We start from the raw sequence: 27,514 nt of genomic DNA, 5'->3' as shown, positions 1-27,514 counted from the left end.
CGGTGACCCGCGCCTATAGCCTACCCGGCCCCCGGGACTGGAACCCGGCCCGCTCCGGAGCCGCCGCGCTGAGACTCTGTGCAGCGCCCGCGTCCCACCGCGTCCCGCCGCCCGCACCTGTCGCCCAGCGAGCCGCAACCGGGCCCCAGCATGACGGACCAGGCGGCCTTCGACACCAATATCGTCACCCTGACCCGCTTCGTCATGGAAGAGGGCAGGAAGGCCCGCGGCACGGGCGAGATGACCCAACTGCTCAACTCGCTGTGCACCGCGGTCAAAGCCATCTCCACGGCCGTGCGCAAGGCGGGCATCGCGCACCTGTGAGTCAGGCCTCTGTACCCCCCAGCCACCACCCTGGCCGAGTCCCCTTTCTCTCCGATAGCTGGGATACCCACACTGGCTCTCTGGTAGCGCCCCTGCAGAAGCTCAAACCACACTCAAGCCCTGGTTCCCCCCTCCCTTAAGCTTGTGGGCGCCCACCTGGGGCGCCTGTCGCACAGTCCACACTTGCCTCCACCCTGCAACCGGCGCCCCTGGGCTGAGCAGCCTTGGCACCTCTCTCGGCCTCCTCCTGGTGAAACCGACTGGCCCCATGGGCACCTGGCCTGCCCACCACACCCAACCCTAGCCTCAAATGGGAAAGTCCTGGTCCCCATGCCTCCCTTTCCATTTTTCTAACCTTTTGCTTTCACTCCCTTTGAAATTGGGGGTCCCAGGTCAGGTTTCTAATTGAGTATCTCCTTGACGCTGAACAAGTCTTGTTAAGCAGCAGCGGGGAAGCCGGGTTGGGAGGAGGCTGGGAGGAAGCCTGAAGGATTTAGTGTCTTCAGGGCTTCAGTGCTGGTGTACATGGGGCTGCAGAAGGTCGGGGTGGGGCTTGAGATGCTGGATTTCTAAGTTCTGTGGTGGCAGGGCTGCTGGTCTGCAGATCACATTGTGCGTAGCAAAGGAATGACAGGACGCAGGGATTCAGGGGGTACCTTCTTGTGAGGCTTTTATGTTACTAAGACAAATACCCTTTGGTTTATTCTGGTGTGCACAAGTATTTTATGTTTAGACTGGTCCTCACTTTAACTGAAGGATACTTGAGTTTTCAGATTGCTCATACTCCTTCCTAGTATTTCTCAAACTTAGGAGCACTTCATAAGCATTGTACACAGTGCTCATAGCTGATCTGAAAAAGCCCAACCCCTGAAACCTGGATTCCTTCTCTTGTCAGTTCTTCATCTTTGGTTTTACAGTTTGGACTGGTAGAACTAACTTAAAAAATTTTTTTTGTCTTATATTGAAGTATAGTTGGTTAACTATGTTCTGCTAGTTTCAGTTGTACAGTAAAGTGATTCAGTTGTACATATACATGTATCTTTTTCAAAAAATTTTCCCGTTTAGGTTATTACAGAGTATTGGCAGAGTCCCCTGTGCTATACAATAGGTCCTTATTGGTTATTTATTTTAAATATAAGTGTGTACATGTCAATCCCAAACTCCCAATCTATCCAAGCTGACTCTTAAGGAAAGAGATTATCATCATTTATTTGCAGATGTCAAGCAAAGTTGGGCCCTGATGGGAAAGAGATTGGGAAGTATGTTAGGAAGGTGGTGTCTCCATTACTATTTCACCTATGGACCTTCTTAATACATGTCTAAGGAGACTTTGCTTTAGGAAACACATTCAATTAAATTCTTACTTTAAACATAACGTACAGTAAGTAAAAGTGTCCTCACAGCTTTATCTGACTTTGAAAACCAGTGGGGGGGGGGCTTATTTAAAAAATGAAGGGAAATGAAAGTAACTCAGTCATGTCCGATTCTTTGCGACCCCATGCACTGTAGCCCACCAGGCTCCTCTATCCATAGGATTTCCTACTCTTTTAAAAAAGAGTGCTTGTCATTTTTGTATTATTTTAAAATGTGTCAGCATTCTTTCACAACCCAAAGAGACTCAGAAACACAAGATCTGCTTTGGGGTGCATCTTTCCCCCCTTAGGGCTTCCCTGGTGGCTCAGATGGTAAAGCGTCTGCCTGCAGTGAGGGAGACCTGGGTTCGATCCCTGGGTCAGGAAGATCCTCTGAAGGAAATGACAACCCACTCCAGTACTCTTGCCTGGAAAATTCCATGGACAGAGGAGCCTGGCAGGCTACAGTCCATGGGGTCGCAAAGAGTCGGACATGACTGAGTGGCTTCACTTCTTTTTTTCCCACCTTACAAGTAACCTCAGATAGTGGGACCATAGGTAGTGGGATATTAGTAGAACCTGGACAAAGGGTGCCAATTTTGGCTGTATGAATTGTGTATATTTTTTAAACTAGACACCTGTAAGCACTAGGTTAGAAAATAGTTTTTGCTATAGTTATAAATTCCTTTATATGTTGTGTGTGTGTGTGTGTGTTAGTCATTCAGTTGTGTCCAGCTCTTTGCAACCCCATGGACTGTACTGTCCATGAAATTTCCAAGGCAAGAATACTGGAGTGGGTTGCTGTGCCTTCCTCCAGGGGATCTTCCTGACCCAGATATTGAACTTGGGTCTCTTGCATTGCAGGCAGATCCTTTCCATCTGAGTCACCAGGGAAACCCTTTATATGTTACTCAACAAAAATTCAAACCACTCAGAAGAACACAAAGGGAAAAGTGAGACCCACCTTTATCCCTGGGGTATCCACTATTCATAATTTACGGGGTTCCTTTTTTTACTAGATACTTCTCTGTATTCATATAAATTTATACATGGATAAGCATTTCCATGTGACTATTTGTAAACAGCAAACAAAATGGGATCACACTTGACATGCCTTTCTGCAGTTTACTTTCTTTATTCAACTCTATATAATGAGCATCCTCCAATGTCAGGACATGTAAATTCACCTCCTCCCTTTTAACTGTTGCATAGTATTCACTAGGGCTTCCCAGGTGGCACTAGTGGTAAAGAACTTGCCTGTCAATGCAGGAGACTTTAGAAAACCAGGTTCGATCCCTGGGTCAGGAAGACCCCTTGGAGGAGGGCATGGCAACCCACTTCAGTATTTTTGCCTGAAGGACCCCATGGACAGAGGAGCCCAGCACAGGCTATAGTTCATAAGTTTGAAAAGAGCTGGACACAACTGAAGTGACTTAGCACACACAGTGTTCCTCTGAACAGCCGGATCATGAGCTATTTGACATTTCCCATATATTTGGGCATGTCACTGGTCTTTCACTATTTCAGAGAGCATTGTACCCATGAAATGGGCATTCCACATGGTCATGTGGATGGCTGACAGAGAAAGAGTAGAACCTGCACATTCAATACTCCCGTGGGAAAGTAAGTTTGATTGTCTCTGTATCATATGTAGTTGGGGAAGGGGCAATAAGATAAGACCTCAACTTGGGCTCCAAATTATGCTTATTATAGGCTTTGATATCCTGGATGAAAAGGCTAGCGTACCTGCAAATAACTTGTTAGTGCTGCTGACTTGCCCTAGTAGGGCATCTAGCCAGAGGGACAAGATGATTGCAGACTTGCAAGAACCTTGTGGGACCAGTTAATGGAGGTCAGCCCTGACTCCTCATCAGGGACAGATCAGGAGTTTAAACATAGAGCCTGGAGCTCTCTCTCTCTCTAAGTTCTAGAAGTTACTGAGAGATGAGAAAGATACAGAGCTTATGCTTTAGGGAAAATATTACATGTATACAGTTAGAATACAATAGAGAATCTTTTCAAAAGAGATTTATTTGGCCACATAAGCTGAGTTTTAGAGGCTGGAGAAAGGTAGGAAGATGATTCCAGGCTTAGCTGCAGCACTTGGGATCTTGGTTCCTACCTGCGGGGGTCTTCTTTTCAGAATGAGGGATCTAGTTCCCTGACCAGGGATCCAACCTGGGCCCTTTGCATTGGGAGCACAGAGTCTTAACCCCTGAACCACCAGGAAAGTCCCAGCAATAGAGATTCTGAAAGATAACTTTTGTATAGTTGGCAAAAATATGTGGATGTGAAAGATGGTGGCCCATCAAGATGGGCATTTGTAGTGGGCAGGCAAAGCTGGTCATAGGGCCTGATGGCTGGGCTGCTGTGTAAGAGAGGTACAAGTTAGGAAGATATTTCTGGAAAAGGTGCTTATTTGGTTTGACTGAAACCTGGAGCCCTTCATATAATGTAGTGATGGATCATTTGTGGATGTTAAATTGTGGGTGCATTGGGGGAACATTATGTGGTAAGGGTGAATACTTTATTTTTGAGGGGGTGACCAAAGGGGAGAGTTACAGGTTTTTGAGTGGGGCAGAGGCATGACTGGAGATTCATCTGGGGCAGCTATGAGTGGAAGTACAGAGTTAGAAGAGGGAAAGTGAAGACATGGAAAACCAGCAGGATTCAGAGCTAGAGGATTAGAGGAGATGGGGGGACCTGGGAGAAGTCTGGATGGGGGCTAGGGGAGAAGGACAGTGAGGGAGGTTCTCAAAGAGCAGATCCTAGCAACTGAGACCAGGGGTGTGATGTTAAAAAACAAAACAGTGAAAATAAAACCAGAATTCCAAGGGAGGGGCTGAGTTTTAGAGGCTAGAGAAAGCTAGGAAGATGATTCCAACATTATGGAGATGCTGAACTTGAGGTGTGAGAGGGGCATCCTATTGGAGATGTCCAGCCTGCAGTTAGTGGCGACAGTCTGGAATTTGGGTATGAAGAAGTGACTTAAGATTAGGCCTCTGGGTTTTGACACATTCACCCTGAGATAGGCAGAGAAGAAAACCAGGACCTGATTTAGCAGAACAGCAACATGGGGGGCTTTAAGAGCATATTTTGGAGATAGATGGAGCTGGGCTCAGATTGGTGGCTCTGCTGTTAATTTCTGTGAGGATTTGATACCATCCTATGAGCACATTTTGGGCTGGCATGAACTTAAGCCAACACTGGGGTTTGCAGCCTTTGAAGCTGCTCTGCTTGGCACCTCTTCTTCAAAGTACAGTTGTCCCTAGCTGTCCACGGGGGATTGGTTCCATGACACCCCACAGCTACCAAAATCCATGGATGCTCAAGTCCCTTAGATAAAATGTCTGAGTACAGTCTGCCCTAGGTAATCTTGGGTTCAATTAACCACAGGTGGAAATTTGTGGATGCAAACCCCAGGATACCCAGGGTGGACTGTATTTCTGATCTGACCTTTGGATGTTCTGGGTTGGATGAATGGTTGGTCATTTACTTCAGAATCAATCAACAAGTCTGGTTACCTTCAGCTTTAGCGATAAGGATTAAATAATAATCTGCCTCCCTTTTTCTTGTGAAGATGAGCTCTTCCCTCTTGGCTCTGGTACATGCTAACTCAAGAACTTTACATGGTCATGCTGACCTCAGAAGGAAAAGGTCTAGTTAGTTAGCAAATCAAGGAAGTCATCGAAAGTTCTGTAAGTGTGGCCCTGACTCCGGTCCTTGTATCTAGGGAGGTGCTTCAGGAATGTTAAAGGAGACTTTCCCAGACCATCAGTAATCATAGACTTTATGGCTGTAAAACAGCTCTAGAAACTGTATGCAAATTTGAAAAAAGAAAAACATACTAATATTTAGTCCAAATTTCTAAGGATTTAAAAACACTGGTCAAATGAACCTATCCTTCTAAAGAGTTTCCCACCATGTGAATTAAAGTGACTTATAGCTGTTTCACATTTTCAGTGAGGTTTATATAGTAAGTGTAAAGGAAGAGATATTACCTGCTGCATGGTGTAGCCAAAAAAAAGAGAGAGATATTACAGACAGCAGCTTCTCAAGTTAGATTTTTCTTCCCAAACTCCAGAGAGTTTTTTCTTCTCAAACTCAGAGAACTTTTGTGTCTCCAGGGATTTAAAAATGAACAGTCACAGGGACATAAACCTTGACAGAATGCTGTGCCACCCTGAACAACTTGGGCTGCAGGGCCAACTAATATGAATAAAATTGAGGTGACATGTCATAAGCGTCTCAAATGAAATAATAGTCCCGGTTAGTCAAATGTGAACTTTGAGCACTTTCTTTTGCTTAGTTATCTGTGACACTGTTCTGCATTGGCTGTCTTCCCAGAAGCTGCCTGCAAAACTGGTTCAGAAGTAGTTTCCCCTCCCCCTCATCAGCCAACGGGTACTTTAGTTGATTCCTGTGGAACAGGCAGACACAGCACCGCACATGGGGCTCCATTAAGAACGGTGATGGCTGCTATTGGCCTCTGTGAACCAGGTGCATCACGTGGGTTAGTCCTCATCCTTACAAAGCCTAGAAATGAACAATCAGGGAGCTGAGACAACCTGATGGAAATCATGTGATTAGCAAGAGGAAAAGGCAGAATTTGAGCCCAGGTCCCTCTGGTGCTTCTCAGCAGGGTTGTATTCCTGCTGAGGGGTATTACGGGTGGGATTCTGTTTTCTGCTGACTTCCTTGGTGCCAGTCTCTGTTCTAAGTCCTTTACTGAGGTCAACCCATTTACACTCCTTCTCCACATACTGTGCCATAGATACACTAAATTCCGATTTTACCAAAGATCAGAGATGCTAAGAGATTGACACAGAATTGTTCAGCATGTGGCAGAGCTGGGATTTGAACCCTCATGGTCTAGAGTCCCAGCTTATGGAGGAAAGTCCATGATGCTGTTGCTTTTCCCTGCTGCTGCTGCCTGTGGCCTTCAGGTTATATAGTGAAGGCTCTGTCCTTTGGGACCTTTGATGGAATGATGACTGATCAAAATGCAGAAGAGTATTGCTTTTAAGGAGCTTCCCAGGTGGCTCAGTGGTAAAGAATCCACCTGCCAAGCAGGAGACCCGGGTTTGATCCCTAGATAGGGAAGATCCCCCTGGAGAAGGAAATGGCAACCCACTCTAGTATTCTTGCCTGGAGAATCCCCATGGACAGAGCAGCCTGGCGGGCTATAGTCCATGGGGTCACAAAGACACGACTTAGCAACTAAACAGCAGCAGCATGTTTCTAAAGGATTTTCTGAAAACTTATGAAGAAAATAAACTCTGTTCTTCAGCTTATTAGTTCCTTGAGGATTTTCTTAGGGTCTTTTTCTTCTGTCAAAGTTGCAGAAGCCTTGGGACTTCCCTGGCGGTCCAGGGAAGACTCTGCACTTCTAATGCAAGGGATTTGGGTTCCATCCCTGTTGGGGAACTAAGATCCCATATGCCAGGGGGGTGTGGCCAAAAAGTAAAAAAAGAAAAAAAAAAAAGTTGCAGAAGCCTTTCCTGCTTCCGACTTTTCATTGATCCATAGAATATGTACTGTCCAGGTCTTGCTTCCCTTCTGGGGAACCCTCATGAGGCATCTTGGGGGAAGCCTGACTGAGCATTTGCTTAGTCCTGGCTCGTCATTCCTGGGCAGGATGATGCAGGGCCGTGTGAGATAAAGCTAACTTCATGTGCTGCTGCTGCTGCTGCTGCTAAGTCACTTCAGTCGTGTCCGACTCTGTGTGACCCCATAGACGGCAGCCCACCAGGCTCCGCCGTCCCTGGGATTCTCCAGGCAACAACACTGGAGTGGGCTGCCATTTCCTTTTCCAATGCATGAAAGTGAAAAGTGAAAGTGAAGTCTCTCAGTCGTGTCCAACTCTTCGCGACCCCATGGACTGCAGCCTACCAGGCTCCTCGGCCCATGGGATTTTCCAGGCAAGAGTACTGGAGTGGGTTGCCATTGCCTTCTCCTGACTTCACGCGCTAAGGTGCACCATACAGAAACCAAGGTGATGGGGGTATTAACTCAGATATCGTCACTACTGAGATGGCAGGAATTCTTCATTCATTGGAATTCTTCATTCTGAAGCCTGTTTCTACCTTAGAGTCACTTTCCTGATCCTTCTTGAAGACCTTCCTAACAGAAGGTCTCACTAAGGGAAACCCTCCTACAAGATGCCTGAATCTTGACTTTAAGGGGCCCAGAATAATCTCTTTTCATTTTTTTTATGCTTCACAGGCAACTGGAGGAAAGATGGGGAAGGATCTTTCTGGTTAGAACAGAGGAGGGAGCCTCCACAGGGGTAAAGAGGAGGATGGAGAGGTGACCACCTGTCCAGGCAGGGAGGCAGGGCCATCACAGAGGTCTGCATGGTTTGGCCATGAAGATGGCCATTTGGGTTCTGGTTCTGGTGTGGTGAGTGTCCCCCACAGTGTTCATCCTGCAGCTGTTATATGGCCCCACCTGACTCCGCATGAGAGGAGGTGTGACCCCAGGGCTGGAGCCACCTTATGACCCTAGAATAACAATGTGGAACCTGGCTGGTGGTCCCAGCTAGATGAGCCAGCTGCCCTGAGGCTGACTACAGCCTCTTGTAACCCACAGCATGGGAAAGACTTGGAGGTTTAAAAAATTACTTGTATAAATGTGCACAGAGCAACCCCTCCCATTTGGAAATATGTGAAAAACAAAGTCTTTGTTCCTTTGGATAAATTACTAACCCAGAGCTGTTCTTTGGAATCATTACTGGCTGGCTTATTTGGACTCTCTTAGGGCTTTGTCATAGCTTCATTTTGTAAAACATCCGAAGTATCCTTCAGCTGGAATTGCTCCCTTGCAGTGAGATCTTCCTTGATCATCTTGATCCTTGCCCAGCCGTCCCCCAGCACCTTGTTTCCTTTTATTAAAATGAAAGCACCTGTCATTTTCTGACATTGTCTTATTCATTCAGAAGTACGTATTGATTTCTTGTTTTCCTCACTCACTAAGCTCCATGAGGGTTAGATGCTGAATGGCACCTTGTTTAGCACTGTATCCCCAACACTCAGTACAGTGGGGACAAAAAATATTTGCAGAATAAATAATCACTCACACAGGCCTCTGGGAAGATTTTGGGTGAGAGGGCTGAGGTCTGACTGCTCTTCACCCATCACACTGAGCCAGGTGCCTGAGCAGGTGGTACGTGGAAAGTAGGTATTTCCCACGCTTGCCTCGGTGGCTCATCGACCTGTCCCAGCCCCCCAGGCCTCCCTGGAGCTGTCCCCATAGGCTAGTCCTTCTGGGGACTGTGCCAGAGGCTTCCTCCACACTCTAGGCTGTGGAGTGACCTTGAAGTCTATTGATTCCTACACTCATTTTTCAGGCTGGAGTTTCTGTTCTCTTCAGTGGATACTTTTAGCAAGTATTGCTTGAGGGCCTACTATGTGATGGAAGCTGGGACACAGTGGGGGAAAACATACCCCTCTGTCCTCATCCTCATGAAATTAAAAGTTAAACAATCATGGCAACACAATGATGGATGAAGCAAGGGGGATCTTGAGAACTCTCCCTTAGTACTGCAGATTCTTAATGAGTGCTGCCTTTAGTGGGCAAACAAGGGATTGATTTAACATTGAGAGTCAAGGGCTGTGCTAAACCCTTTGTGTATATGCGATGTGTGTAATTCTCCAACAGCCCCATGAGGCATCATTGCCCTCCATGTTCATGAATGAAAAGGAGAGCTCAGAGAAAGCAAGGGGCTTTTAGAGCTGAGGGCTGAGCCAGGTCTCTGTCAGGAAGCCCATATTCTTTTCCATCAATGCTGTTTGCCCTTTTGAATTAGTGATGATTTTAATGGGGGAAATGTCAGGCTAGGAAGGAGAGCCAATTGGTGCCGGTAGGGCCGTTGAGGGAGATGGAGGCCACTGAGGGGTTGGGTCCAGCCAGGCCCCAGTTCAACCCAGAATTTGACTGCCTTCCTTCTTCATCAACATCAGCCTCACAGTTGAAATGAGAAAGAGAGTGTGTGGAAGGAGAAGCAAAATCTCAGCTGCAACTCTGATAGATCCCTTGGTCTTTCATTCATGAAATAGGAGTGACATAATGAAAAGAAAAGGGCTCAGAGGAGGGCTGGAGGGATGAGATGATGTTTCCAGGTGGGCGGGAGAATGAGGCTGAAAGAGATGACACTGGAGAATGGGCTCGGTGATAAATGGAGTTACTTCCTGTAGAGAGTCAGGCCAGATGAGCCATTTGGGTGCTGGCTCAGTTTTGGCCAGCCAGAGACTTCCAAGTTATGTGTAGAGAAAATGCATCTTCAGGAGTTGAAGCAGTGAATACCATGACAGTCAGTCCCCAGACAAGTGCTCCCAGCAATCTCAGCCAAGGTGCCCCTTAACACCCACTCCCAGCTGTTTGGCATTATCTTCAATGCTCTTACTCTTTCCCTCTCCACATCCAGCCTCTTCTCATGTTCTGTGCATCCTTCCTCAAAAACATTTCCCCTCCTTTCACTGTTCCTATTCAACCCCAGGCTATGACAACCCTTTTCTCCCCTCATTCTAACAAACTGAGCTCTACTTTGGACCAACTATTTGGTTTCTGGGAATTCCACAATTACTGATTTGCAGGTACCTTGAAGATAAAGTAAGGACTCCAGACTTCCCACTCCCTCCAGCCCCTAGGACTCCTGCTGGAGGTTGTGAGGTACCACCAGGAGGGGCCTGGCCTGGAAGTCAAAGTGAGCTTCTCACCTCTGCTGCTCCAGCTTACAGAAGGTGTCTTAGAGTGAGCTTCCTCTATAAAGTGAGGTGGTGGGATCTGTCAATATTTATTTTCTTTTAGGATCTTGTCAGCTATGAAACCATAGATCCCTTGGCTTAGTTCCCATCTCAGTCTCCCTCCCACACAGAAGGTTTCTTTGCTTGCTTTGTCTCTCACCTAACTCATTGTACATTAACTCATGCATTCAGGGGTAAAAATTGGTTATTGGTGGTGGTGAAAAAAACAGCCATTTTAGGTATGAAGCATATGGACATATAGTGCATAAACAGATACACTCTATCTGTAATATTAAATTTTCATGGGGGATTGTGTTAGAGAAAAAAAAAGCCTCCTTAGGGCCATAATGAGAAAAAGGCTGAGAAACATGAATTTAGCCACAAAGCTGTGCTGGTTATTATGCTAGGCATTGGACAGGTGAATATTGGACAATATTGCCTTCCTTCCAGAAGCCACTCCAGATAGATGGTCATCCTTCTCATTCTGTTTCTCCCAAACCATGTGTTTCCTTTCATTTCTTCTAAATCTTACCAAATGCTCTCTTTTAGTGACTTTATAGATGCACTAACATTCTGGTGTTCATGGCTTATATTTTTGTGGCTTTTTTTCCCTCTAGCTATGGAATTGCTGGCTCTACCAATGTGACGGGAGATCAAGTGAAGAAGCTGGATGTCCTCTCCAATGACCTGGTTGTTAATGTGTTAAAGTCATCTTTTGCTACCTGTGTTCTTGTTTCAGAAGAAGATAAACATGCCATAATAGTAGAACCTGAGAAAAGGGTGGGTCTGCTCCTATGCTACTGAAGGTTTTAATGTAATCATTTTTCTTTCTGGCTTCATAAATGATTCCACTTGTTCAACCAAGCAGGATTCTTAAGACTCACCTTAGATCCCTCCTGAACCACCAGTCATCATTTCACAGATTCCTCCTCACTGCCGTATCTCAAACTGTCCTCTCCTGTCCACACTTTCATCAGTCTATTCTGTTATCATCTCTCCTATGTGCTCATACATAGGAGAGACTCAAATATAACTCATATTTATCTCCACTTCTTTTCATTGTCATGTTCAAAGCTCTACAAAGTCTCTCTTCTGTTAACTACATCCTTTGCTTCATCTCCATTCATCTGGTTTCCAATCCTCACAACCAATCTTCCTGCCAATCTAAGCTGCTAGCAGTTCCTATCAGTGATTCATGCATTGGAATCCATTGGAATCTTATTAATCTTGTTACCAAACTTAGGTTGCTCAAGAATCAAATACTGAGAGACAAAAAGTGAAAGTGAAAGTTGCTCAGTCGTGTCCGACTCTTTGCAACCCCATGGACTGTGTAGTTTTCTGGGCCAGAGAACTAGGCCTGAATTCTCTAGGCCAGAATACTGGAGTGGGTAGTCTTTCCCTTCTCCAGGAGATCTTCCCAACCCAGGGATAGAACCCAGGTCTCCTGCCTTGCAGGCAGATTCTTTCCCAGCTGAGCCACAAGGGAAGCCCACTGAGAGACAAGTGTTGGCTAGAAGGAAAGATAACTTTATTGAGGAAACCAGTAATCTTGGGGAGAAGGTGGACTCATGTCCCAAAGAACAAACTCCCTGCTGCTGATCTAGGGGCAAGAGTTTTTAGAGGGGAGTTTCAGGGGGTTATAGGCAGAGGGAAGGGGCTGTATGCAGAACAGCACAGTCGGCTCTGACAGTCATCTTGAAATCGGTCATGTAGTGGTCTGATCAGTGTCATCTTGATTGTTTTAAGTACAGCTAATCGTCAACTCCAGGGTCAGTTTCTTCCCGTCTCCTTGAAGCTCGTTCTTAAAAATAATTGTGGAAGCTTAATGGTGAGTCTGGTTTTCATGTAGTTAACTTCTTCCACCTGGTGGGGGATTCAGTAGCTGCAAAACAGCTCAAAGGATATGGCTCAGAAGAGAGAACTGAAGGTTCTTGACTTTGTTTAGTTGGTCTTCCTTGATTGCTTTCCTTTGTTTTAGCATTTTCTCACTTCTATGATTAAATTTATTCTTTGGCCAAAGTGTTTTTCTACAGACAAAAGGCAGGCAGAGGACATGGGGTTGGGGAGAGGATCTCTCCTAAGAAAGCCCTACAGGGTCCCACTCCATTCCAGTGTGATTGCTTCTTGAGGGCGGAGAGCAGTTTCTATTCTTTTCTGTATCCCAGCATCTGGCACAACACCTGGTGCATTGTGGGGGATCAACAATAGATTATTGTTGAAAAAGTGAATGAAAGGGTATATTCAGGTTTTATTGAACAACAATCATATAATACTAATAATACCTTTGAGTGGAAAAATGTAGTTATATGGCTTACTATCTTTCCCTGTTTGAGATGAATTGAGGACATGAAAGAGCATAATGAGAAAAAAGCAACAGGAGGTCAATTTAAAGATACTGCCTGATATCCAATCTGACCTTTATAAGAGGAGTGGAGAGTCACATCTGATTTGATTGCTTTATGTCATTCCTAAAATACAGCATATTCCTGGTTTCCTGATGACAGTTTCTCCTGCATTGGCCAGGAGGATTTGTTAAGAGCAAGAAGCCAGGGAATCAGAAAATTGCCTTAATTTGATGCAAAAATTTAAAAACCACATATTAAAGTGGCTAACTTGGAGAGGGAAAATTTCCAGTGGTGTGCTGGTAAACTGGCTCTCTATTAGAAAAAAAAAAATCTTTTATTTGTAGCACTTGTCACTTGAAACTGAAATAGTGTCCCATAATTGATTTTAAGTTATCAACATGACATCACTGAAAATAGAGTTGGGAAGAGATGTGCATAATTGGCTCTTGAGAACCAATACCAATCAGCTCCAGAGTACCACTGAAAATCCTGTTCATAGAATAAATCTTTGGTAGTTCCACTACAGTTGAGGGTTATTTCCTTTGGAAATTATAATAGGAATATGGGTGAGAACTCTGTGTACTGTAACCCCAAGTGTCATCTGTAGGAACTACATAAAAATTTTCTTGTAGACCTTAAAACGGAAAAAGAGACACAGAAATACAGAACAGACTTTTGAACTCTGTGGGAGAATGTGAGGGTGGGATATTTCAAAAGAACAGCATGTATACTATTTATGGTGAAACAGATCACCAGCCCAGGTGGGATGCTGAGACAAGTGGCTTTGGGCCTGGTGCACTGGGAAGACCCAGAGGAATCGGGTGGAGAGGGAGGTGGGAGGGGGGATCAGGATGGGGAATACGTGTAAATCTATGGCTGATTCATATCAATGTATGACAAAAAAAAAAAAATTAATTAATTAAAAAAAAAGAAAAAAAATTTTCTTGTAGACCTTAATGTTGACTTTATTTCACATAAGTTATTACATTTGTGGCTCAGACAGTAAAGAATCTGCCTGCAGTGCAGAAGACATGGTTTCGATCCCTGGGTCGGGAAGATCCCTTGGAGAAAGGAATGGGTACCCACTCCAGTATTCTTACTTGGAGAATTCCATGGATGAATAGAGGAACCTGGCAAGCTACAGTCCATGGGGTCACAAAGAGTCAGACATGACTGAGCAACTAACATTTCCCTTATGAATAAAGAGAATGAAGTGACTAATCATGTTTCTCTTCTTCCTTGACTGGTTAGAGGAAACTCTAACTAAAATGATGATTCATTCAAATCAATGATATAGTAAATTATTATTTAATATTTGTATTTCTCACCTTAATCTAGGCCTCCTATTCTGTGTTTCTCTGCCTAATGATCTTTTGATATATGTTTGTTATTGTTTTCACTCTGTGTACCATCTCATACTTTCTCTGACAGAGTATAAATAAACACATTTCTTGAATTTTCCCTTAGATTCCTTCTTTTAACCTCTTAGTGTATATTCTCTGTTTTGTTACAATGTATTCATTTTAAAAGCAAAGTTGTATTAATATTTTCTTTCTTTTTTGTTCAGGGTAAATATGTGGTCTGTTTTGATCCCCTTGATGGATCATCCAACATTGACTGCCTTGTGTCCATTGGAACCATCTTTGGCATCTACAGAAAGGTAAAATGTAATGGATCGAGCACGTGGTTTGGGATCAAAAGTAGAGTTAAGGTTGAACATCCAGTCCTGTTTCACTGTTGGTGGCACAACCAGACTGTACATCATGAAACCCCATGAGGCTTGAAGTTGGGGGGTAGCCTATCCCTTTTTCAATGGATCTTTCCAATCCAGGAATCAAACTGAGGTCTCCTGCATTGCAGGCAGATTCTTTACCAGCTGAGTAACCAGGGAAGCCCCAAAGTGAAAGTGTTAGTCACTCAGTTGCGTCCAACTCTTTGTGACCCTGTGGACTGCAGCCTGCCATACTCCTCTGTCCATGGAAATCTCTAGGCAAGAATACTGGAGTAAGTAGCCATTTCTTTCTCCAGGGGATCTTCCCAACCCAGGGATCAAACACAGGTCTCCCACATCATAGACAGATTCTTTAGCACCTGAGCCACCAGGAAAAACAAAACAAAACCCTTATTTCTCAAGTTATGACTTTTCCCAGCATTAACTGCATAGTGAAAACCTATTAAGTTGTTAAAAGAAAATGTAGTAAGAGGTAGGTAGGAAGAGATGGTGCATAGCTGTAGAACTGATAACCATGTGAATTGAGAATTGTGAGAATGTGACAACAATAGGGATTATATCAAAACTGTCCTTTAAATTTTCTAAATCAAGTCTGCAAACTATGGTTTCCCTGGCCAAATCCAGCCCATTGCCTGATTGATATGGCCTGTGAACAAAAAATAAGTCTTTGGCATTTTTGAATGGCTAAAAAGAAAATCTAAAGAATAATATTTCAAGACCCATGACATTTATATGAAACTTAATTTTCAGTCTCCATAAATAAAGTTTTAATGGCATATGGTCAGCTCCCTTGTTTACATGTTGCCTTTGGCTGATTTTGCACTACACAGGCAGGGTTAAGTGGTTGTGATAAGGACTGTGACAGTAAAGCCTAGAATATTTACTATTTGTTGGTTTATGGGAGGATTTTGCTGACCCTAAACTCCTTTGCTATAAATTACAGAAAGCACACTGGTACAGCATGGGGATCCAGATTTCTGCCCTGTGTCTCTTCTACCCACATGACCTGTGCAGGAACTCTACCTCTAAAGCCTCTCTTTCCTTCTTTTATTTTAAGTCTGTGTATGGAGGGCTGGGGGTTGGATGTTGGTGGAAGAGAGTTCAAATATACAGACAAATGATAAATAGATGAATACCCATGGGTTCATCATAAAACACAATGAAATCTAAAATGTGTCATCTTGTCTTCAGCCCTCTTGTTTATTTTAGAAATAAAACCTCACAGATGCCTTTGAGGCTGAGCCCTTTTCTTCATCTTAATGGACGAGGCGGCTAATTCAGCTGACCTCCGAGGTTCCTCCAACTCCCCCATACTGGGATATAGAGGCCATAACTTAAGAACTGAGACCACAATTTGTGCTTTCCTTTTCAAAGTGACTTGTTGTCTAGTATTGCATATAATCTCCTTTCAAACATGGAAAGTAGGACCACCATGGGACAGTTTTCTTTCGTTACTGAAATAAATTTTGCATTTGTCTTAGCTGGGAGGCAGTGTAAGTAATTGAAGGTTCTAATACTCATACCAGAGAGACAAAGGCAGGAGTTAATCTATCTTTCAAGTCATACCATGAAATATTCCATTCTTGGTATAGATATGCAGGCATGTAATTTTACCTGCAAGGTTTCAGATCTAAATATTATAGTATAGCAAGAGACCTTTGTAGCAAAATTCTTCATATAGAGGTAGACTTTTGGTTAATGACTCAACCAAAGCTAAAGCAGCATTAACATTTGCCAGCCCCAGTTTCTGCCTCAACTCCCCTCCCCTAATAAAGACCCTTTTAAGGGAAAAAAAATTGGGAAACCGATACTATCAACTAAAAAAAATAAAAACAGCCTGCAACAGCAGCTTGAATTACAAATGCTAGAACAACTCAACAATGCATCTCCACACTCTTCTCAATAAACCTGAAGTGACTCTCATAAAGACTGAGAGAGGTGACGAGTGTCACATTGCCTTTAAGTCATTTCAGTTTTCAAAAGCCTTATTGATTGTTTGAAGCCATTTGAAAACTTACAGGGCATAAATACTGAAACGTCTGATGTTTTAAAGGAGACCTCTCCTGCTTTCTGCAGAGCTGGTTCTGGTCTGGAATTCAGCTCCCTGGTGCACCCACTCAGTGGCATAACATCAGTTGGTAACTGGAATCCGGCAACAGTGAGCTGGTCTTGCCCACAAGATGCCTGGAAACAGGCTCCAAAGGGATCTCTTAGGGCCTGGGGTCCAGTGTTTCTATGAAGTTCCTGCCATGGCACCTCCAGAAGTGTCACCCTGCCTCTGGCTGGAGACATCCAGAAGGGGTAGAATTTTCCTGAGGTGTTGAATGAGTGTTTGTCCAAATATTGAATCAAAATCTGCCTCCCTGTTGCTCATAATGGCCTTTTGTATCATTAGAAAATAAGATTCTTTTACATGCTTGGAAATGGCTTTTTTGCCCTCCTCTCTCTTTCTTTTGAAGCTTGCAAAGTCACTTTAGTTGTGTTCAACTCTTTGTGACCCTATGGACTGTAGCCCATCAGGGTCCTCTGCGCATGGAATCTCCAGGCAAGAATACTGGAATGGGTTGCCATTTCCTTTTCCAGGGGATTTTCCTGACCCAGGGATCAAACCCAAGTCTCTTTAAGTCTCCTGTATTGGCAGGAGGGTTCTTTACCACTAGCACCACCTGGAAAGCCCTTTCCTTTAAATCTTAAGTTAATTATCTTTCATGTGAGATGATTTTTTGACCTCTCTCTAATGTGCTTACCCTCTGTTGGATACATTCTAACTTTCAATATCTGTTAAAAGTATCCAGTCCCCACAACTAAAAGCAGAGTTTCAAAAGTGCTCTAGCAGCTTCAGAATCCAATTCACTTCGCTTAACTGGACACAGAGAGACTTCATAGCCATATGGAATATGGCTTCCTGACATTGACACTTACTAGATTTGTGGGACCTTGGGCAATATAATCTCTTGTTTCCTTATCCATAAGGGGAAGAAAAATTAAGCATAATAGCAATAAAAATAGTGCCTGACACATAAAAAATGCTCAATAAATGGTAGCTATTAATATTGCTTGTTTTTTCTATTAATATTCAACACACAGTTTCACAGCTCAAACCAACTTAAGGAAAGAAAGGAAGGAGGGAAGGGAAAGGAAAATGATTTGTGTATGTAAACTAGAAAGTCCACTGGGTAGTATAGCTGTTTTCAAGGACTCAGACACTCACATAACAGGACACTTTATCTCTATCTCTGTAGCTCCCTCCTTTCTGGTAGAAGAATGGCTCCCAGTAGGTCTGGGCTCACATTCAATCCTTTCAGTGTCTCAAACAGAAGATGCAAAGCTTAGACTTCCCTGATGGTCCAGTGGTTAAGAATTCACCTGCCAGTACAGGGGACATGGGTTCTATCCCTGGTCCCAGAAGATTCCACATGTACAGGGCAACTAAGCCCATGTACCACAACTACTTAGCCTGTACTCTACAGCCCGGATGCCCTAGAGCCCACTGCACAGAGCCCACATGCTGCAACTACTGAAGCCTATGCACCTATAGCCTGTGCTCATCAGTGAGAGAAGCCACTGCAATGAGATGCCCATGCACCACAAAAGAAGAGTAGCCTCCACTTGTTGCAACTAGAGAAAGCCTGCATGTAGCAATGAAGACCCATCACAGCCAAAAATAAATAGATAAATAAGTAAAAGAAGATGGAAACCTCTTTTCCAACAATTTCAACAGGGATTTCACCTCATCAGCCCTGCTTGGCTTGACTTAAGTCATGAGTCCATCTCTCAACCAGTCACTGTGGCCTAAGGCATGCAGTGATCTGACTGGTGAAGTCAGGGTCATGTGCCCACAATTGGAGCTAAGAGTGAGGGCGACGGTATCTTACGGAAGATTAAAGTTCAGTTGTCAGCAGAAGAGTGAAGCATTCTGGCGAGGCAAAATCAGCTGATGTTCACTCCAGATTATACCCCTTCTTAAGAGCAGCGACCTCGTTTTATATATATTTTTTGTGCACTAGGTTGGTACAGTGGTGAGTAATATTGGCTGAGTTACTGGAGATGCTGCCAAATGCCCTGTGAGAACTTCTAGGGAGGGTTGGGTTGTCCCTCTGTGGGAGGACTGTCTGATGACATGACAGCCCCATACCACTTCTGCCTGACTTTCTCCTCCACCACCTCAAGTCTTCAGAATCCATGGTGTCTGTCATGCTTCATATGGAGTGGCATGGGTTAAAACAAAGCAATACCTGCAGCAGGTGGTGGCCTGTGATAAGTAAAAAAAGGTAGGGTCCAGAGGCTTTCTAATTTTTGCCAAGCTTCATGCACATTGGTCTGTGAACATCCACATGAGACTGTAATAGGTTCTTTTTGAACAAAGGCATTCATTGTTGGGGGTTTGGAGGAGGTTGGGCATTAGAAAGGGGTTTGGGCTAGAAAAGAATTCCTCCAACTCTATGACTAGATGGAATTACTTTGTCTTTCTTTTGAGTATATGGATCATAGATAATGTTACCATTTCTTATTCCATGCAAGGAAGTTGAAGGGTTGAGATTATTTGGTGACAATATTTCGGGGAAAAGTGGTTCATTCTTTTAAAAAAAAATTTTTTTTAAAAATTTTTGGCTGTGCTTGGTCTTCATTGTTGCAAGAGGGCTTTCTCTAGTTGCAACAAATAGAGGCTACTCTCTACTTGCGGTGCTCTTGCTTCTCATTGCAATGATTTCTCTTGTGGCACATGGGCTTAGTTGCTCCGAGGTATATGGACTCTTCCCGAACCAGGAATTGAACCCAAAGCCCCTTCATTGGCAGACAGATTCTTAACCAATGGACCATCTGGGAAATCCAAGTTTGTTCTTCCTTGTGCCACAGGCAGACATGGATGATTCTGGATGAGGTGTCTCTCTGAGGGAGTTTTCTTGGTAGAGAACTAACTACTCCAAGCTTCTAGGGGCTTCCAGTCAGCTTATCAGTTTACATACTGACTTTATTCTACTTTGTGCTACACTTGCAGGGCTAAGTAGTTATGATACAGGAGATGTTTAGAGCCTGCCTGTTTTCTTTCCACTATATCACTGGGGATTGATTCCTCTTTTAAGGTTGTACACTGGCAAAATTTGGAGTTTGAGAAAACAACTCAAATATTTGATACTGTGTTTAGTCCATGTTTAGCTGTACTGTACTACCCTGTGAATACAAACCAAACTAAATCAAATAACTTGGCCCAACCCATCCAGCCAAGCAACCAACCAGCGATCTAGATCTATTAAACACAAGGCTTGGAGATACAAGAAAAAAATGAAAGAGGTGGTTTTTTGTGACTCTTCCTTTTATATGGGTAGTTCTTAAGCTTCAGTGGGAGAGTCACCTAAGGTGCATGGTAAAAGGAGGATTCCCAGGGCCCACCTTAGAAAATCTGACTTAGTAAGTTTAGGTTGCAGGCCCAGAATTGCATTTTAAATAAACATCTCAAGTGATTCTGAGGGACATGGTCTCCAGGCCACACTTTCAAAAGTTATGGGAAAAATTACCAGGAATGTGTTTGCTGAAGTGACCTCCATCTCCAGTATCATGATGTGAATTCCCTTATTTATTCTCAGGCCCTAGAATCTGTGGTTGGGGAAGGGATAAATGAAATTTGCAGAAACTGCTCATTTTCATTTCTGTTTAAATTCAAGTAGAGAATTTTCAAGCAGAAAGATTTGTTTGAGGCTGTTTTGAGGACCATAGAAGCCAGTTGTTAAGATAATTATTAGTGACCACTGCTTAGGAGCCATGCCCTTAAGTTGTTCCTTTCCTTAGTATTAGGGAACAAACTGAGGCACTGTCCCAGTGGGCTGTGTTTTTAGTGAAAAACAAAGGTGATTAGAGTAGATGTCATGTTCTAAGTGTAAGTATTGTTTTGTTAAATTTTTGTAGTTGTATTGGTGCTGGTTTGTGATATAAAATGTATTTTTTACTGTGGGTCATGGTTAAAAACATGGAGAGCATTGTCCTGCATGGTAATGACCCTGGAGAGATAGTCTCAGTGTCTGTATTTCTGAGAATTTCTTTGTGTGACTATGGAGCATGTTGCTCACTGGAGTATGTGCCACAACTGGCAGGAGCTCAGGAAATTGATTTCCTCGCCAGACTGGTAGCCGTGCAGCCCAGTTTTAATTTGCTTAAATAAAGATAGAGTAGGCAAGGGAAAGACATTGATGCCTGTAATAAGATTAAATTAGAGGGCACTGGCATGGAGGCATGCTCTTTTTTTGAGAGTGATAATGGAGAAATGAAGGAATATCAAATTAGTAAGATTGAAGGAGGACTCAGATTGGAAAGATGGATCCAGATGCAGGAAATTTGGGTTTTGGTGGGAAGGTCGCTGTGGTAATATAATCAGGATATGACTGGTGTGTGGAGGAAGCCCTCCTCCCTGCCCCTGTGCCCGCCCCCCCCCCCCATCCAGGAAGATGCCCTATTTCATTAGGAGAGTACCTTGATAATGCATCTTGCTAAGGGAGGAACTGCAAAAAGAACCACAAAACAGAACAAAACAAAAATGTGTTTTGTTTTCTTTTTTGTCCTAGATTTCAAAAGATGACCCTTCTGAGAAGGACGCTCTGCAGCCAGGCCGGAACCTGGTGGCTGCTGGCTATGCGCTCTATGGCAGTGCCACCATGTTGGTCCTGGCCATGGCGAATGGAGTCAACTGCTTCATGCTGGACCCGGTGAGAGATCCCAGAGTGGCCGGCGGAGTTGGGTGCTTGGCTGGTGGCTGTGAGTGTCTGCTGTGTGTGTGGCGGTGGGAGTCAATTCCTAAAGGTGGAAGATGAGGCCCATGGAGGGACAGAGATGATGGGGTGGGGAAGCGGGGTAGAGAGATGGACAGACCATATGTGTACATCATAAGAAGATTACTGAGGTGACAAATGGTGTCTGTCCAGAGCACAAGAGGGAGTCTTTGTTTCACAATGAATTCTTTAGGGCGGACATTACTGAGCTAACTCAGATGCCTGCTGGGCTGGGCAGGCCACACGAATGAGTGGAGTGGCTGGGACAGGATGGCGGGTGCTGTGATGGGCAGTGGGGGGCAGCAGGGAACTGGGGAGGTCCAGTGGTTGTTACTCCTTGGGAATAGCGGCTCACTCTTCCATGGCTTCCAGTGTTTCAAGAAACACTGGATTTTTAGAAAATGTTAGGTTTCTGGATGTGTAAAACACTGTGCTAGCCAACTAAAGCACGTTTATAGACCAGATGGGGCCCATAGATGGTCTGTTTGCCACCCACTCTCTCCATTACCAGTTTATTTTCCTGAGGTGAATGGGTATCCCAGCTGAAGCAGTAGACCACCTCATTTCTTCAAAATTAGCTCCCAGATTCATTTGATGTGCATTGCAACATCAAATGAAATGCAAGCTTCAGTGCATGCAAACCTTCAGTGAACCCTTGTGGTTTTGAAAGACTCTGATGAGTTCGAGGAAGTGAAAATAAGGAAATGAAGATAATTTCTTAGTCTACCTTATAGAGGAAACTCCCTCATGAAGAGGAGCCCAAGGTGCCATGAAAAATATTCATTAGCAATTTTAATTTGAGGATAATTTCTTCCATATGTCTATTAATTGGGGTTGTTTATTTACTCTGTTAGATGACAGTTTTAACAGAGCAGATAAACCAGGCAAAGAACTCTCTTTAAATACTTTGCCCAATTAAACTCACCTTTGATATGGACTCTATAGAATCATCTTCAGTAGGTATGCCTTTGGTCCAGTGTCCCAAGGGAAAAAGAATTGAGTTTATAAATACCTTTCAGTTTTAGAAATGTCCTCAGATAACATTTAATGCGCTTTATTTATTTGGTGCATTTTGCTGACAAAGTGAACACTAGGTACCTTTGCCTGCTGGAATCCTGTGAGGAGCAGGCTGCTGGTGGTGGTGGGGCTCAGGGTCTGTGGGTGGCAGATCGTAGAAATTGGAACTCAGGCTGCCTTTGTCCCCTGCACTGTTGCACAACTGGCCTTTGGCTCCTTGGCATACTGGTACTTAACAAATAAACAAGGGTAGGGAAACAGCACTAGTTCAAGCCTCCAAAGGCTGTTATTTCAGGGGAAAACAGTGGCAGACCCAGAGCAAAGTTCACACTGACCCCAGGGATCCGTTTCCGAAATCACTGATGTTTGTGAATTTATCCTCCTGCTGGGCATTTACCTCTTCCCCAGACATTCTTCTGGTGACTTCTCTATTACCTTTGAACTGATGGAAACATTAAATCTCTTCTTGTTTCAAGATTGCAGACGTTATGTCCAGGAGTAAGTTTCTGTGTGTTTCCTACTCTCTTGCTGTCCTCACGCCTAATGGCCACTCAGTGTTTGGAAGAACCATGCAGGCTGGCTACCCTCCTTCCTGCTGGCTCCCCTCCCCATCGCTGACAAAGCCTCTGCTCCCCATGCCTGAGGAGTAGGGGTTGGGTGGGGGGCGAGCCTCTGATCAGCATAGCGCTTTCATTTCATTTTGGCTGACAGTTTCTGCTGAAGACTGCAACAGCTTTATGTGCCTCTCTAGCAAGCTTTAAAGTATGAAAGGCTTTTCAGTCTCTTTTCATGTACAAGAGACTCACCGCCTCCATGGGTAGGATGCTCTGGCCAGGTACCAGGGTGAGGTGTCTGCAAAGCATGGCTTCATGAGCATTTGTGCAATGGCTTCATTTTCTAGACTTTCACCAAAAAATTATAAAGAAAAAAAAAAAGAATCACTCACAACAGTACCTTTCAATGACCACTGTTAATTCTCATCTCTTTTCTCTCCCTACATTCCTCTCTCCCTCCCTCCCTTCCTCTCTAGTTCCAATGTGCTCCATATTGGCAGGAACCAAGCGTTGCTGTGGGAATAAGTGGCTGGGGAGAGATGTGTCCATGGCAGGGCCTCCCTTCTTAACTCTCCTCTCTCTGGAGCAACTTCCTTCTCAGATGGGTAGAGCCTCAATCACTCTCTTATCAGGGACATGTAGAAGCCCCAAACAGTCCAGAGCTCCAGTAGTGATGTGACACTGTCTTCCCAAATTCAAATCTCCAAAATGGCAACCCACTCCAGTATTCTTGCTTGGAGAATCCTATGGACAGAGGAGCCTGGAAGGTTACAGTCCATAGAGTCTCAAAGAGTCAGACATGACTGAAGTGACTTAACATTAACATTGAGAAATCTAAGCCCTAAAGGTATCAGCTTAGTGCTGGGACTTTGCAGAAGCTTGAGTTCTGAGAAACAGTCTTCAGATCAGTGAGCAAAGGCATCAGAAGTTATACATTTGGTGAGCTCAGGGTACTCGGGGAAAATGACATCAAGACAGAAACAAAAACCGGAAAGCTAAGATAAGAGCAGCCATGAACACTGGGTTCCCATCTCCTCTCCTGATATCCTAGCTCTAGCCTGCACCATCTTTTTTTCCCACCAAAGGCACACCTGTCCTAGGCCAAGGATTTCCCTTGCTGGTAATCATTTCACAACATACACAAATATGGAAGTGTTATGTCGTATACCTGAGACTAACATGATGTTATGTCAATTGCACCTCAGTTGAAAAAACAAAATCCAAGCTCTTTGTACTGAAGCATGTGCTGAAGCACAGGTGTGACCTCAGGCCTCGAGCCCCCCATCCCCCCAACCCGATCTGCGACTCTTTCCTGTAGGCCTGGAGGAGACGTCCTCACCTCTCCACTTTCCTTTCTGTTTCACAGGCCATTGGAGAGTTCATCTTGGTGGACAGGGATGTGAAGATCAAAAAGAAAGGGAGCATCTACAGCCTCAATGAGGGCTATGCAAAGGACTTTGATCCTGCCCTCACCGAGTATGTCCAGAGGAAGAAGTTCCCCCCAGTAAGTGGGGGCTGGGGGTGGTGGTGGTGGGGATGGCCCCTGGACTTTGCAGAAATGTGTTGATTCATGATTTACCCTAGAGAGGAAAGGTGGGGGATGGGGCGGAAGTAAGTGAACTCCACTGTGCACTGACCCCTATGGTTAAGTTCCTACTCAGGTACTGGGGACTGGAAACCCCGTCCTGGGACATCACCCCTTTGTCACTTCCTCTTGACCGAAGAAAATCAGGACAATCATGTCAGCCAGGTGAATGACGTCATGGCAATAAAACATGTTCACTTCTGGGGTCTGTGATGTCAGTTGGTAAAAACATGATTCTTGCACCCCAGGCCCCATCCCCATGGCACTGGGTGGATTTCTGTCAGTCGTCTCTAGATTAAGCATCCATCGTGATAGCTCTCTAAAGAGGTTACAAATCACTGAAAACGAAGAGAAGAAATGGCTGGTCCTATGTGGGGAAATCCAATTTTGTCCTATTCTAGCTTGATACCACTAGAGGCTGCTGTGTTCTGAGGAGGAAGCTCAAATGCTATTAGTATGGCACGTGGGGCCCTCGGAGCTGACTCCCAGACTCTCTCTCCTGCTTTATCATCTCTCCTTCCACCTCTCCCTAGAGATGCCCTCTGCCCCAGTGGCACCAGGCTCCTCCCCAGGCCCAAGGCAGACAGCTTCTCCTTTGCCTGAGCAGTTCCTGCTCCTGTGAGATGCAAAATTCACCCTTGTCCCTGCTGCTCAGCTCCACAGAATCCTTCTTCCCGCCAGATCCTGCTAAATGCCTGCCCCACCCCAGAGCCCGAATCAGCCCCATTCTCCTTGGGGCCTCCTTGGGTAAGCTGAGCTACTATGAGATGTAAGAGGCTGTCTCCATTATTCCCATTTTCTGCTTCTTGGGAACAGATTTTCATCACTAAATACACACCTCAAAAAAGGTGCTCTGTTTGATTGCTGAATCAAATAAGCATAGAGGACAGAAAGAAAACTCTCTTTTCTATAACCCTAATTATTGCTGGTCTTCACCTTATAGGACAACTCAGCCCCCTATGGAGCCAGGTACGTGGGCTCCATGGTAGCCGATGTACACCGCACCCTAGTCTACGGAGGGATCTTTATGTATCCAGCTAACAAGAAAAGCCCCAATGGAAAGGTAAATAAATCCCCTAAGAGTGGTGGAGCAGCGGTAGATTTCATTTGCAGCCTAGGGGATTTGACTGAGGAAGAAAGAAGGGTCATGGAAGTTGTTATGCTCTGCAGTAGGGTGCAAAGGATGTCTATGGCATATTCTTTTCTAGATTAAAGGCTGTCCTGGATAATGTCAGGTGGTATCAGGCAAAAACGATCTCTCAAGAGCCCTTCTGTTGCTAAAGATAAGTAAAGAGGTTATGGTCAGAGGGGACTGAAGCTGTTAGTGCTTCCAGTGGGTGTGTGGTTTGGCTTGGACAAAATGAATTCCATTCATAAAGTAAAATGAAACAGTCCAACATCATTACCAAGGCAGCAAATCATATATGTATCCCACACAGAGGTTTTCTTTGATTGCTTTTTCAAAAGGCAGAAAATTGAAATAACTTAGTGAGCTGACATTTGCTGCTTGGAAAATGATACCTTTCTATAGAAGGAAAGAATCTCTGGGGACACCTAGAGCTTTCAGGTGAGCTGTTACTGATGCATTGGTCTTATGCCCACAGGCTTCCTGGAAGCCATGGGATGGGCTGTGCTTGCTCATGCTAGTGAAAGGATGTCCCACTTTTCTCCTACACAGAGGGTCAGTGTGTTTGCTTCTCAAGTAGTGTCCTTTTGTTTCCACCGCCGCCCCCCACCCCTGCACTTTTGTTAATATGAGAGAAGGAACAACAATCCCCATAAGATAGTTATAAATTGATGTACTTCAGATACGATCAGATCTCTGTTTATGGCATGTGGCGTCCAGTTTACTAAGGATGTTCTTATTTACTTAAAACACCACTCTTGTCATAGCCCCCTCTGAAATCCCAACCTATGTGATTAGCCTGCTTTATAGCACTTTTCTCTAATGCCTCAAAAAACTGTTCTTTAAATATTGAGGTCCCTCCCCTGCCCCCTTTTATTTTCAGTTTTGCAGATCTGACCCTGACACCTGTATGGAAATAGAGTCAGGAAACACCTGCAAAAAGCTGTCTACTCAGTAGGCAGACTGCATGAAAATGCATACAATAAAAAAGTTAATATTTAAAAGTAAATGCCAAGATGTATAGCATACTAAATCCCAACCCTCGAGCCTTAGGAGAATTGTAAAAGGAATGTGTACAGAGTTGCAAACAATATTATACTGTTTGGAGGAGCCTGTCTGCTTTCCAGATGTCTGCAGCCAGACACTGCCATGGACTTTAAATGCTTTTAGAATAGGCAAAGGTCCATCCAAAACACACACAGAATCACTCATTAGGTCCAGTCTCTGGGCTATAAAGAGAAGGGAACCATCGTTTCTGCCAAAATGTCATTCAGTCCTGAGTCCAGGTGGTCTGCCTCACATGCATCAGGCAATCTATTGCTGGCTCTTGATGGATGGCTTAACTTAACCAAATGATTAAATTAACCATTCAGTCTTAGACACAACCTCATGGGGGAGCTTTTACAACCTCACGGAAGGTAAGGGAAAGTATCAGTTACCTTGGATCGCCTCTGCACTACTTTGCTAAGGAACAAATTTCTTTTCTGTGTAATATGTTCTGGTGTGAGCATGCTGCTCTTGTTTTCCAGCTGAGACTACTGTATGAGTGTAACCCCATGGCCTATGTCATAGAGAAGGCAGGAGGAATGGCTACCACCGGGAAGGAAGCTGTGCTGGACATCATTCCCACTGACATCCATCAGAGGGCGCCCATCATCTTGGGGTCTCCTGAAGATGTGACTGAGTTCCTGGAGATAAATAAGAAGCACGCTGCCAAATGAAGAGCGGGCCTTGCCCACACCAAATGGAATTGCCTTTTATTTGGACCTTTTATCTCACATAGTGTTACCACATTCCAACTGTTCACCATACATTCCTAGTCATAGAAGTAAAAAGTATAACTGTTTTCACCATCAAATGCTCTGTAATGCACTACCTAACCAAAATGCTAAATCAATAATGCTACAGATGGTCAAGATATATTCTGAGTGGACAGAGAAGAAATAAACATATTCTTCCTTTTTCTTAAAAAAA

General features: G+C 44.4%; 1 protein-coding gene across 1 annotated transcript; it reads left to right on the top strand.

Moving 5' to 3' along the window:
• Positions 1 to 27,514, top strand: FBP1 (fructose-bisphosphatase 1). Its single transcript, XM_043453671.1, has 7 exons — positions 1 to 320; positions 11,038 to 11,200; positions 14,333 to 14,425; positions 21,055 to 21,195; positions 24,196 to 24,333; positions 25,358 to 25,477; positions 27,070 to 27,514. The coding sequence occupies exons 1-7, from the start codon at positions 151 to 153 to the stop codon at positions 27,259 to 27,261; spliced, it is 1,017 nt and encodes a 338-aa protein (XP_043309606.1). The 5' UTR covers positions 1 to 150; the 3' UTR covers positions 27,262 to 27,514.

This window comes from Cervus canadensis, chromosome 30 (assembly GCF_019320065.1).
Source record: "Cervus canadensis isolate Bull #8, Minnesota chromosome 30, ASM1932006v1, whole genome shotgun sequence".
Classification (NCBI taxonomy): Eukaryota; Metazoa; Chordata; class Mammalia; order Artiodactyla; family Cervidae; genus Cervus; species Cervus canadensis.
The sequence above is the reverse complement of the archived record's forward strand: the minus strand, read 5'-3'. Positions and strand labels throughout refer to the sequence as shown.